The sequence below is a fragment of the Cynoglossus semilaevis genome, chromosome Z, assembly GCF_000523025.1.
Source record: "Cynoglossus semilaevis isolate Cse_v1.0 chromosome Z, Cse_v1.0, whole genome shotgun sequence".
Lineage (NCBI taxonomy): Eukaryota > Metazoa > Chordata > Actinopteri > Pleuronectiformes > Cynoglossidae > Cynoglossus > Cynoglossus semilaevis.
Genome location: NC_024328.1, coordinates 19,535,820 through 19,546,560, shown reverse-complemented (window position 1 = coordinate 19,546,560; position 10,741 = coordinate 19,535,820). Strand labels below are relative to the sequence as shown.

Here is a 10,741-nt window from a genome sequence, read left to right as displayed (position 1 = left end):
GACGTACTGTGCGTTCAGAGATGCTCTTCTGCCTACCTTGGTTGTAACGGGTGGTTATTTGAGTCACTGTTGCCTTTCTATCAGCTCGAACCAGTCTGGCCATTCTCCTCTGACCTCTGGCATCAACAAGGCATTTCCGCCCACAGAACTGCCGCTCACTGGATATTTTTTCTTTTTCGGACCATTCTCTGTAAACCCTAGAGATGGTTGTGCGTGAAAATCCCAGTAGATCAGCAGTTTCTGAAATACTCAGACCAGCCCTTCTGGCACCAACAACCATGCCACGTTCAAAGTCACTCAAATCACCTTTCTTCCCCATACTGATGCTCGGTTTGAACTGCAGGAGATTGTCTTGACCATGTCTACATGCCTAAATGCACTGAGTTGCCGCCATGTGATTGGCTGATTAGAAATTAAGTGTTAACGAGCAGTTGGACAGGTGTACCTAATAAAGTGGCCGGTGAGTGTATATTAGCCCGTTAAACTTCTGTGTGTGTGTTTATACATCAGCACAGGTTGTCATGTTCTCAGCCCTTCTCATACCCTACTTATTATTACAAGATATTACAGGTGTACATGTCACACCTTTTAAAATGCAGGTAAACAGGCTCCGACACTTCATCTAAATGTGTATTTGTGGTAACTCTTGCCTCCTGAACACGAAACCGTAAATATGTTGTGGTTTGCTACAGTAGCATTCTGCTTCACAATGTGCTTTTTCATTTAAGATTCAGGTCTAGCTTTTGCTTTTTTTTTTCAATACAGTAAAAATGTCCAGTAGAAGCCAGCACTATGGATTCCAGTCAGCCACCGTGGTGCAGCCTGTCAATGGCGGTCCTGCCTATCTATTTGCAAACAATGGCTCAGAGAATGACCTGTCAGAGGAGGACGGTGAGATCTATGAGCTTCGGCCTCGTGGCAAAGAACGACAACGGAGGAGCACATCCAGAGAGAGGACTGATGATATTATCTACCTAACCAGAGACATCCAGGAGGGTGACACTCTGAATAGCATTGCTCTGCAGTACCATTGTTCAGTAAGTCTGTTCATTGATATAACCAATAAGGTTTAAAATAGTCAAACCCCACTCTGCAACTCTAAAGTGAGGTAAGAAGAACCAGCAGTTTGTTTTCTTTAAGACATAACATCTAATTGGCTAAGTCCGTTCAGCCAAATGAAATAAACATAGAAGGGGAAATGCCAGTGGTGCCTTCATTATTGCAAAAATAAATCCTTGCAGCATCCCACACCCCACGTCTCTGAGCATTAAATTGCTCTCTACTGGGGGTACTCAAACTCAAATTAACATCCACAGAATTTATTTTCAAATGAGTTGAGGGCCATTTATTATAGTTGGTGAAGGCACAAGCCGTAATGTATTTCATAATATGTCTATTAATAATATGTTGCAACCTTGGAACATGCCATACTGCCCAAAAAGTGCACTTTTCTAGCTAGGAGCCTTTTAGTGTAGAGAGTATCCAGGATCTGGTTAAAGTCTTAGACAGGAATGGTGAGAAGGAGCTGCTCAACCACATTATAGCCTCAGCCACGAGGTAGACTGTAACTTGAACTTACACTGTACTTATATAAGCCAACAATTTACAGTTATAATTTTATTCCTAAATTATTTTAAAAGCATCAGATAAAGACCTAGACAAAAGCTTTTTAGTGAGGACCTGTCACAACTATGTCCATTGGCTCTAGTGTCAGATATAATAACTATTTTAACTGTTTTAGCTGTTCTCTCTTTTTGAATATGGCTACCGATTCATTAAAATGAAATCACAGTGTAGCTGTTTTTAATTAATTATGACTGTTACTTAAAATTGGAGTAATCAGATCTTCATCACAAATTACATTTATTAGTATTTTTCATTAAATCAAATAATTATCTCCTGTTTTTTAGGTTGCAGATATCAAGCGTGCCAACAACCTCCTGACAGAGCAGGACTTCTTTGCCCTGCGGTCAGTAAAGATTCCTGTGAAGCGTTTCAGTGTCTTGACTGAGACTCACAGCACTGGTCCTCTTAAGCCTCCCACACCCACAGGTGCCAGGCGACTGCCTCAGACCTCACCGGTTCCCTTGCTGCCTTCTGAGTTCTCCACAGACTCTTCGTCCTCTACGGACAGTGTAGAAGGTTTCCTCCTGGAGAAGGACAAGGACATTGAGCGTCTGGTTAAATCCACCGGCCCTTCTCGGAGCAGCCTGAATGAGGTGGTTTCCTCTCTAACACTGCAGCAGCCACTGCTAGCAGAAGTAGAGTACAAGCCCGTTCAACGGAAAGACCCTTACTATGGGGCAGACTGGGGTATGAGATGGTGGACGGCAGTGGTCATTATGCTGGTTGTCGGTATCATCACGCCTGTGTTTTACCTGCTGTACTACGAGGTCTTAATGAAAGTCGAGGTAAGCCATCATGGCAATAGCGTACAAACAGGCGAGAACATGGCTCCTGGAAATCTCAATGGCAATAATTTGGACATTTCAATTAAAAAGGATAACAATGCAGGAGCTGCTCCAGGACATGTTGAAATTGTGGTTAAAGATGTGGACAAAGCAGGGATTGGTAAAAACATAGGCCATGAAAAGACATAGCAAGTTTTCTTTTTCTTCCCTTTACAAAGTTTATATCAAGATGAGAGACTAATAAAGATGAGTGTTTCAGTTATGAACTCTTGTCATTGACCTAAAACAATGCAATTTGTTATGGACTTTTTGCTGTGAGCATTGTTTGGCTGAAAATTTGTATGGTTGTGTCTGTGTAGACAAACACGTTTGGATAGATTCAACTAAACAAAGGCTGCTTTTTGAATTGAGGATAGTTGATATCCAAATAGTTTTTAGATTTTCATAAATCTAGAGAATACTTTTCATCTGGACTGCCTTGTTTTTACCAAGCACCATTAAAATATTAAGCATTATTTCTAGTAAGATGTCTGTGACCAGGGTCCAAACCAATCAATACTCTGTGTTTATTTTTAATGAAACCTCTTTAATCTGATCCAACAGTGTTTAACCCCTCTGTCAGGTTCTTAATTTTTAGTGCTTGTGAAGACTGAATTGAAAATGCTGTTTTAATACACAGATTTGTGTCAGACCATTGGATTTATTTAAACTATCAGTATTGAAAGTTACCAATTCAATTGTGTTTATTTGGTTCCATCAAACCTTTGTGAATTTGTTTTTATTTGAATCTACCTGGACAGAAAATGTACTTTTTCTATTGAAAGACAAAAACACCTTGTCTGGTGAGAATAACGGGAAATGCACAGAATTCCCAAAAAAATGATGACTTGTTCTAGTAATTACAGAATTTTCTGACTTTGTTGTATATAGCCCTTTTTATTTGATCAGTGTTTCGATTTTTTGACGAAGCATTTTGTATGTAATATGTGCCTTTCAACCTGTGGAAAATGGGCTACAGGCTGGAAAATAAATACATCTATTTTGAATAAATTATTGCCAGTTCACACACAGTTTGGTATTTCTTATTTTACATTAGATATTTAAGGAAAAGGCTGACCTGAGCTCTAACAAAAAGAAAAACATCTACAGCTTTTTACAAAAAGAAAAGTCTGATCATTTACTTCAGCATACTGTTGGCTCAGTAGGTTGCTTCTCCATCCATGTTGTCATCACTGTCCGCAGCAAAGTCTTCACCGTTGTCAAAATAGCTTTCTATGTAGTCATTGTCCTGCAGGTGAAAACAGAAAAAAAGTCTTCTTTATGTCCATCACAAAACTTAAGTTTACCATAAACATGGATTTTGACTTCAAAATTTCTCACCTCTTCTATATCCTCTTCCTCGTATTCTTCCTCTCCCACACCCTCCTCTTCGTCATCCTCTTCTCCTGGTTTCTTTTCTGTCTCATCATCTGATTTTTCTGTTTTTCCATCTTCTACCTTTGCCAGTTCCTGAAATATTATTAAATAAATGTTTTTTTTCAACAATTACTCCACAATTATCACAAACAGATCAAGTGAGAAGGCTTACATCTAATTTAGTCAGCACATCCTTTGTGTCTTTGCCTTGTACTGTCTTTGTTTTCTTAGCACCTGTTGTAGTATAGCATGAACTCTTATGCTTGTGTAAAAGTACAGAACAATCTTCAACTCTGCTTTCCAATATACCTGCTTTGACCCAAGGTTTTCTTTTCTGTGGCATCAGTTCTTTAGGGAAACAGCTCCAGTCTAAAACAAAACGAAAGCATTCAGTATACTGTGTTTTTTTTCCCACTGTACCTTCTTAAATTCCAATACACATATGAATGCAAATACCTGGAGTCCATTCTTGAGCCATGATCTGTTTTTGCCTTAGATATCGCTCTGTGTATCTCTCTACATCTATTTTATGTAAACAACAGAAATAAACATCAGTAAAATGTCACTTGAAGACAGTCTTAAATGATAGGAAATATTTTAACATTGGTGTGATTACTCCAAATATTGTGGTGCATGGGTCTGAATTTTAGATTTTAAATCTTTAAATTTTAGACTCTAAAAATTCAGCTGAGGCCCCACAGCAGGAGTCAGATTACATTATAACTGACAGTTGCACGCCAGACGGGTGGATCACGGGCTAGAATTTGCCCGCAGGCCAGCAGTTTAAGATCCTTGTTGTAGTGAATATACCTGGTGGTTTTAATGCCAGCCTACAGTGACAGACATAAATCTCCACAGCAAGCTCAAAATACATCATTCTTACATGCATTACACAACAAGCACTAACATAATGAGGCAGTGTTGTGTATACATGTATAAAGGCTTTTGGAAGTTTGTAGACATGGACAATTTGAAATTATTATGAATGGGAACATATAAGGTCCACGGAAAAAAAGACATACAATGGGTCACATAAGGGGTGAAATGTAGATAACTACTGGCTTTGGACTTGGGTCATCATGCATTTCAACCACAGAGAATTTAGGGTTTGCCTACTGTACATGAATACAAAATGACAAAAGGTACCACTTTTGTGTGGACATTTTTATTTTAGTTTTATCTGTTATACCAGAGTTACCAGTGAACACTACAGAGTAAAATCACCACAATACTACAAAGGGGAAGAACTACTAAATGCAGTACAGACCTTGCTGTTGCTCTAAAACGTACCATTTAAAATATTTGTGCTCCCTTATTCTTTCTGTTTTTCCAATACCAAACTAGCTAAAACAATAGCCTGGCAGTGGCAAATAGCTGTGGTTTTATATTTGACATAATTACTTAAATATATTACATAATTGTTAAAATCTCTTATAAATCACATTTTACCACAATTTAAATTATGATTGATGACAATGTGATTGAAAATATTGTAATTGCTTCCTTTAAAGAGAAAAGTGCCTCTAAAAAAGACGCCTTATTTGAGTAGTATTCTGGAATAACTCTGAAGGTTCTTTACATGTTGGATTACTCTATATCATCACATTAAATTGGTTGGATTTGATAAAGGCTGCAACTAAATACTCCCAGAAGTATGCTTTGATAACATTTCCCCAGACCTGGTTAAATGTCAAATTCTAAAGTGCTGCATTATCTCTCTTCACTGAAACCAATTTCCTTGCCTTCAGATTATTGTGAGATGTTAGGTTTCTAATGCATCACTCCCCTTCTCACCTGCAACTTTGTTGTGATGCTTGATGTTGTGAGGTAGCCTCTGCATTGTTCCCCTCATCTCCTGTTTCAAAGCCAACATGTAGTCTTCATCTTCACCAGCCTTCAGTGGCACAGGTTTAACATCTGTGCTCTGGACAAATGAGGGAAAAAAAATGGTAACTTCAGTTATGTGTCACAGTTTTATGTCCATTTCATTTATTAGGTCAGTACAACTAACTAATAATGGCCAACAATACCTAAAATACCCAGGTAACTGTTCTGATCTGTAGTTAATAACTGAAGACCTGAACTTCCTAGTTTTGTTTATTTTACAAACAAGAAATTAGTATACTCAGTATAGTTTAACACAACACTGATTTAATTTATCAATGTCCTACAACATTTACACAAATCTAGTAAAGTTAAAATACTCTACAAAGAGCACTGGTTTTCATGGTGTACAGGAGGGGAGGGAGGATAAAGAGACTCACCGGGAACAGAGGGCTGGGCCCCACCCTGGCCTCTGGCATACTGCCCCTGCCGATGCCCAAAGCCTCAATGTTGAACGTAAAAGAACCGACTCCACGACCTTTTCCTGCCATGACTGTTAAAATAATCGCACCACACAAACCACGCGTCATCCCGACATGTAAACGTCACCGTCAGCGTGCAGCATGTGTAAACACCAAAGCAGGTTTGTGACACTGTGTCATCTTCTCTCTATGGTACATTAATATAAGACCACGGACTCACCACCTTTCAAAGCTAATTGTTGGTAATACTTACTAGTGGGGTGTTATTAAACTGCACAGAAAACTGTTCAGACTATATTGTCCATTTAAACGAGGTCTATTTACAGCGCCAGTCTAGCCCTGATCACTTGATTTGGCTTTCAGTTAAACCTTTCTTTTCTCGAGTTCGGTAGGCAACAAACTGCTGTATATATTATAGCTAAAACCGAACCTGCTCCCTTCAAAATCGCTAAAGCCGGCGTACAAATTAGTACAACGCGCAGCAAACGCGTGGAAGGTGTTTTTAACGCCTTCAGTAGACCCCGCCCTGCGTACGACGAAGGGGGCGTGATTTCTTTTTCCCAAACGTTCTACTGGTCCAAAGTATGAGTCACTAACCGTTCAACCAATAGGAAGGCGCGTTGTCGCCATATTGGTCCTGGCTAAAACTAAAGGAATTCGTCAAGGGGTTGTTAGGCATGATTATATTAATGACAAATGTATACATTTAGAAAACGAACAGGAGTTATTAGTCATTACATTGATGTCATTGTTATTATAATTTATTTATGTTTATCCAATATGATCGCAATGATAACAGTACCTTCCAACTAAATAATAATTGCACCGTTATCTGCTTATCGGTGTTTGGATCTTTTGGCTTTTTGTTAAATAGGGTAAAACAATAAAAAGTTGGGACTGATTTTTCTGTCTTTATTATAGGTATTATTGCCCTAGTAATGTAGTAAAGTATTAGTAATTCGTATATCCATTTTGTTTACTTCCGCCATTTTTCTATCCATCTGCTTGAAGAGTTATCTTTGGGCAAAATACACAAATTATTATTATTATTATTAATAATAATAATAATACTTCTACTACCAATAATAATAATAATAATAATAGCTAACGGTTTATGGCCTGGACCAATGTGGCGGCGTCTGCTAAGAACGAGTGTTGTACCATAGCGTAAGAAGGTGGGACTTATTTTTATTCCAATACCGGCCTGTCTAAGACCTTCGTGACTCACTGCTTCGACCAATGAGTTTGCTGTTTTGACAGAAGGGTGTGGCCGTGGTCACTGTGACGTTGGCGTCAATGGAAACACAGCTTATTGAGCAAAGAGGCCATTAACTGCTCAACCACAGCTCCTCTACCTGTCAGCTCGACGCCCACTCCGGCCTGTTTCGACGAGCGCATGACTGGGGATGTCTGCAGTCGACTGGTACGCACACAAATCGCTCGGAGACGGACTCTTCTGGATCCAAGAGCGATTCTTCCAGTCGGAGAACCGGGCCAACATCTGGCTGCTCCGAGGCTCCCACCAAGATGTGGTGATAGACACCGGTCTGGGCTTGAGGAGCTTACCTGACTATATTGACGCCAATGGGCTGCTGGGGAAAGACCCGCAGAGGAAAAATCCGCTGCTGGCCATTGCCACCCACGCCCACTTTGACCACTCAGGGGGTCTGCATCAGTTCCAACAGGTGGGCGTCCACAGCGCCGAGGTCGATGCTCTGGCTAATGGAGACAACTTCGAAACGGTGACCTGGCTGAGTGACAGGGAGATTGCCGAGTCTCCTAGTCCAGGATGGAGAGCAAGGCATTACAGAGTGAAGGCAGTGCAGCCAACACACATCCTGCAGGAAGGTAGGTACAGCACAGATAGAGGAGAGGAGAGGAGAGGAGAGAGGACAGGACAGGACAGGACAGGACAGGACAGGACAGGACAGGACAGGACAGGACAGGACAGGACAGGACAGGACAGGACAGGACAGGACAGGACAGGACAGGACAGGACAGGACAGGACAGTACAGGACAGGACAAGAGAGGACAGGACAGGAGAGGAGAGGAGAGGGGGTCTCTGCAGACAGGAAGGCTAGAAGGATGAGATGTCATCATGAAGTGTTCTTAATGTACTTGACTGGTGCTAAACATCAGGGAGGATACATTAGGTATGATTTAATGGCTGCGGCACATTACTATGCTCATCTCTGTTTCCACTGGAGAATTTAGAGGCACAGAGAGCAACTGGAGAAATTTGGCGCGGAACCAAAAATGACTTGCCAAATGAGAGATGGAGAGGTAGAGCAGCTTATTGTAGTCAATCACTGGGAAGCAAATATAATAGTATGTTCATCTGCAGTACCTCTTTCAGTTTTCTTGTTTGGAGTACTATTGTACTCTGTCCTTCAGTGCCCCAGCACGATTGACACCTGCCTTAGTTATGTCAACCACAATCCACTACATATGTTAAATGAACAAAGCTTAGTCTTTAAAGCTGTATAGCTAGATGTATTAGTAGTTCTTATGGCAACATTTTACTCTGACAGAGAATTAGTTTAATCATTAGCAATATTGTACTATCAAACTGAAAAATATATTTACGGGAAAAATAATTTGTCCTAGCTCAGCTAGTCGTGCAACAGTGACAGGCAGAACAATCAAACACTCTTCCACTAGGTACCAGCAGGTGACTGTAAAAAAATAAAACAAGAGGGACATATATTTCCTGCTGGTATACCAGTATTGTGTTAAATTAAACAGGATCCGGTTTCTCATTGAGTAAGTAAATTGTGAGTAATCTGAAATTGCTGGTGTGCTATGGGATGGGTATATACAATTGTTTATAAAAGGGTTAGGAATCAGCTCTACGGATTAAAAATTAAAACACAGTGCATCCTTAGCCCTTCAGAATCAGAACTGTAGCTGACCTGAACACAGACCATCATGTAAGTGCTTTCATCTGCATTCCTGTACCAGAGGAGAGCTGTAACTTAAAACCATAAAAAACTACTTAACCTCAACACCACCAGCCTTGTAAAGTAGCACACATTGATCACTTTTACATCCATGAGATAAAGCCTTTTGCCAACTAGTGTTAATGTCTGTTAGCTCTGGAGTTTTTAGAGTTTTTGTTTGTCTGTCTATTGTCCCACAATTGAAGACAAAAATCAAATATGTGACAGTAAAGGTAAAGCAGCTGCATGGGCCTTTGTCATCGGTACTTACAATGCAGTTCTATTTTTAGAAAATGTCCTGTGCAGATGAATGATGTATTCAGTTACACTTGGGAAGGAAGTACCGATTTATCCATCCCTGGTAGAGTCACATCACATCCATCGCAACATCAGTAAACTGACAATCTTGCTATGTTTGTTGTTGTTGTTCTTCTTCTTCTTCTTGTTCTTTTTCTTCTTCTTCTTCCTCTTCTTCTTTTTCTTTCGGCTTTGTCCCGTTTTTCAAGGGTTGCCACAGAGAATCATTGATTTCCATATTGCCCTGTTCTCTGCATCTTCTACTCTGACTCCAACTATCTGCATGTCCTCCCTCACTGCATCCATATATCCCCTCTTTGGCCTTCCTCTTTGTCTCCTACCTGGTAGCTCCATCTCTGACATTCTTCTACCAATGTATCCACTGTCCCTCCTCTGCACATGTCCAAACCATCTCAATCTGGCTTCTCTAGCTTTTTCTCCAAACCTTCCTGTCTGTGTTGTCCCTCTAATGACCTCATTCCTGACCCTGTCCATTCTTGTCACTCCTAAAGAGAATCTTAGCATCTTTAACTCTGCCACCTCCAGCTCCTCCTCCTGTCTTCTGCCTATTGCTACTGTCTCTAAACCATACATCATGCCTAGTCTCACCACCGTCCTGTAAACCTTTCCCTTCACCTTAGCTGACACTCTTCTGTCACAGATCACTCCTGACACGTTTCTCCAGCTGTTCCATCCTGCCTGTACTCTATTCTTCACCTCTCTTCCACAGTCTCCTCTGCTCTGAACAGTTGATCCTAAGTACCTAAACTCCTGCACCTTCACCACCTCTGCTCCTTGTAACCTCACTATTTCACTGTTCTCCCTTTCGTTTACACACATGTACTCTGTCTTGCTGCGGCTGACCTTCATTCCTCTTCTTTCTAGTGCAAACCTCCACCTCTCTAGGTTCTCTTCTAGCTGCTGCCTACTCTCACTACAGATCACAATGTCATCTGCAAACATCATAGTCCATGGGGACTCCTGTCTGACCTCATCTGTCAATCTGTCCATCACCAAAGCAAACAAGAAGGGGCTCAGGGCCGATCCTTGATGTAGTCCCACCTCCACCTTGAAGTCTTCTGTCCTCCCAACAGCGCACCTCACTACTGTTGTACTATTCTCATACATGTCCTAACATACTTCTCTGCCACTCCTGACTTCCTCATACAAAACCACAATTCCTCCCTTGGCACTTTGTCATATGCCTTTTCTAGATCTACAAATACACAATGCAGCTCCTTCTGACCTTCCCTGTACTTCTCCATCAACATCCTCAAGGCAAATATTGCATCTGTGGTACTCTTCCTAGGCATGAAACCATACTGTTGTTCACTAATCACCACTTCCTGCCTCAACCTAGCTTCAACTACT

General features: G+C 40.8%; 3 protein-coding genes across 6 annotated transcripts in view; 2 read left to right on the top strand and 1 right to left on the bottom strand.

Annotated features, from left to right (window-relative positions):
• The window catches only part of lysmd3 (LysM, putative peptidoglycan-binding, domain containing 3), a 5,162-nt gene extending 1,687 nt beyond the window's left edge, over nt 1-3,475 (top strand). For both annotated transcript variants that reach the window (XM_008336810.2, XM_017043293.2), the window contains 2 exons: nt 766-1,037; nt 1,911-3,475. In XM_008336810.2, coding sequence (XP_008335032.1) covers nt 771-1,037; nt 1,911-2,600 — 957 coding nt within the window. In that variant the 5' untranslated portion in view covers nt 766-770 and the 3' untranslated portion in view covers nt 2,601-3,475. The remainder of the gene's footprint in view (nt 1-765; nt 1,038-1,910) is intronic.
• On the bottom strand, nt 2,014-6,661 carry polr3g (polymerase (RNA) III (DNA directed) polypeptide G). Of its 3 annotated transcripts, none has more exons than XM_017043296.2 (8): nt 6,092-6,661; nt 5,622-5,751; nt 4,284-4,349; nt 4,137-4,196; nt 4,000-4,061; nt 3,792-3,920; nt 3,593-3,699; nt 2,014-2,150 (listed from the first exon to the last, which is right to left on the bottom strand). In XM_017043296.2, exons 1-7 carry the CDS (start codon nt 6,239-6,241, stop codon nt 3,610-3,612), a joined length of 687 nt encoding a protein of 228 aa, XP_016898785.1. In that variant the 5' UTR covers nt 6,242-6,661; the 3' UTR covers nt 2,014-2,150; nt 3,593-3,609. The 3 variants fall into 3 exon arrangements, with proteins under 3 accessions (XP_016898785.1, XP_008335034.1, XP_016898783.1); XM_008336812.3 differs by lacking the exon at nt 2,014-2,150 and having other exon boundaries at nt 3,327-3,699; nt 6,092-6,204; nt 6,387-6,659; XM_017043294.2 differs by lacking the exon at nt 2,014-2,150 and having other exon boundaries at nt 3,327-3,699; nt 6,092-6,659.
• A 632-nt stretch (nt 6,662-7,293) lies between these two features.
• Nucleotides 7,294-10,741, top strand: part of mblac2 (metallo-beta-lactamase domain containing 2) — a 7,801-nt gene continuing 4,353 nt past the window's right edge. The window contains exon 1 of the mRNA XM_008336809.3: nt 7,294-7,981. Within this exon, the coding sequence (XP_008335031.1) occupies nt 7,540-7,981 (442 nt within the window). The 5' untranslated portion in view covers nt 7,294-7,539. The remainder of the gene's footprint in view (nt 7,982-10,741) is intronic.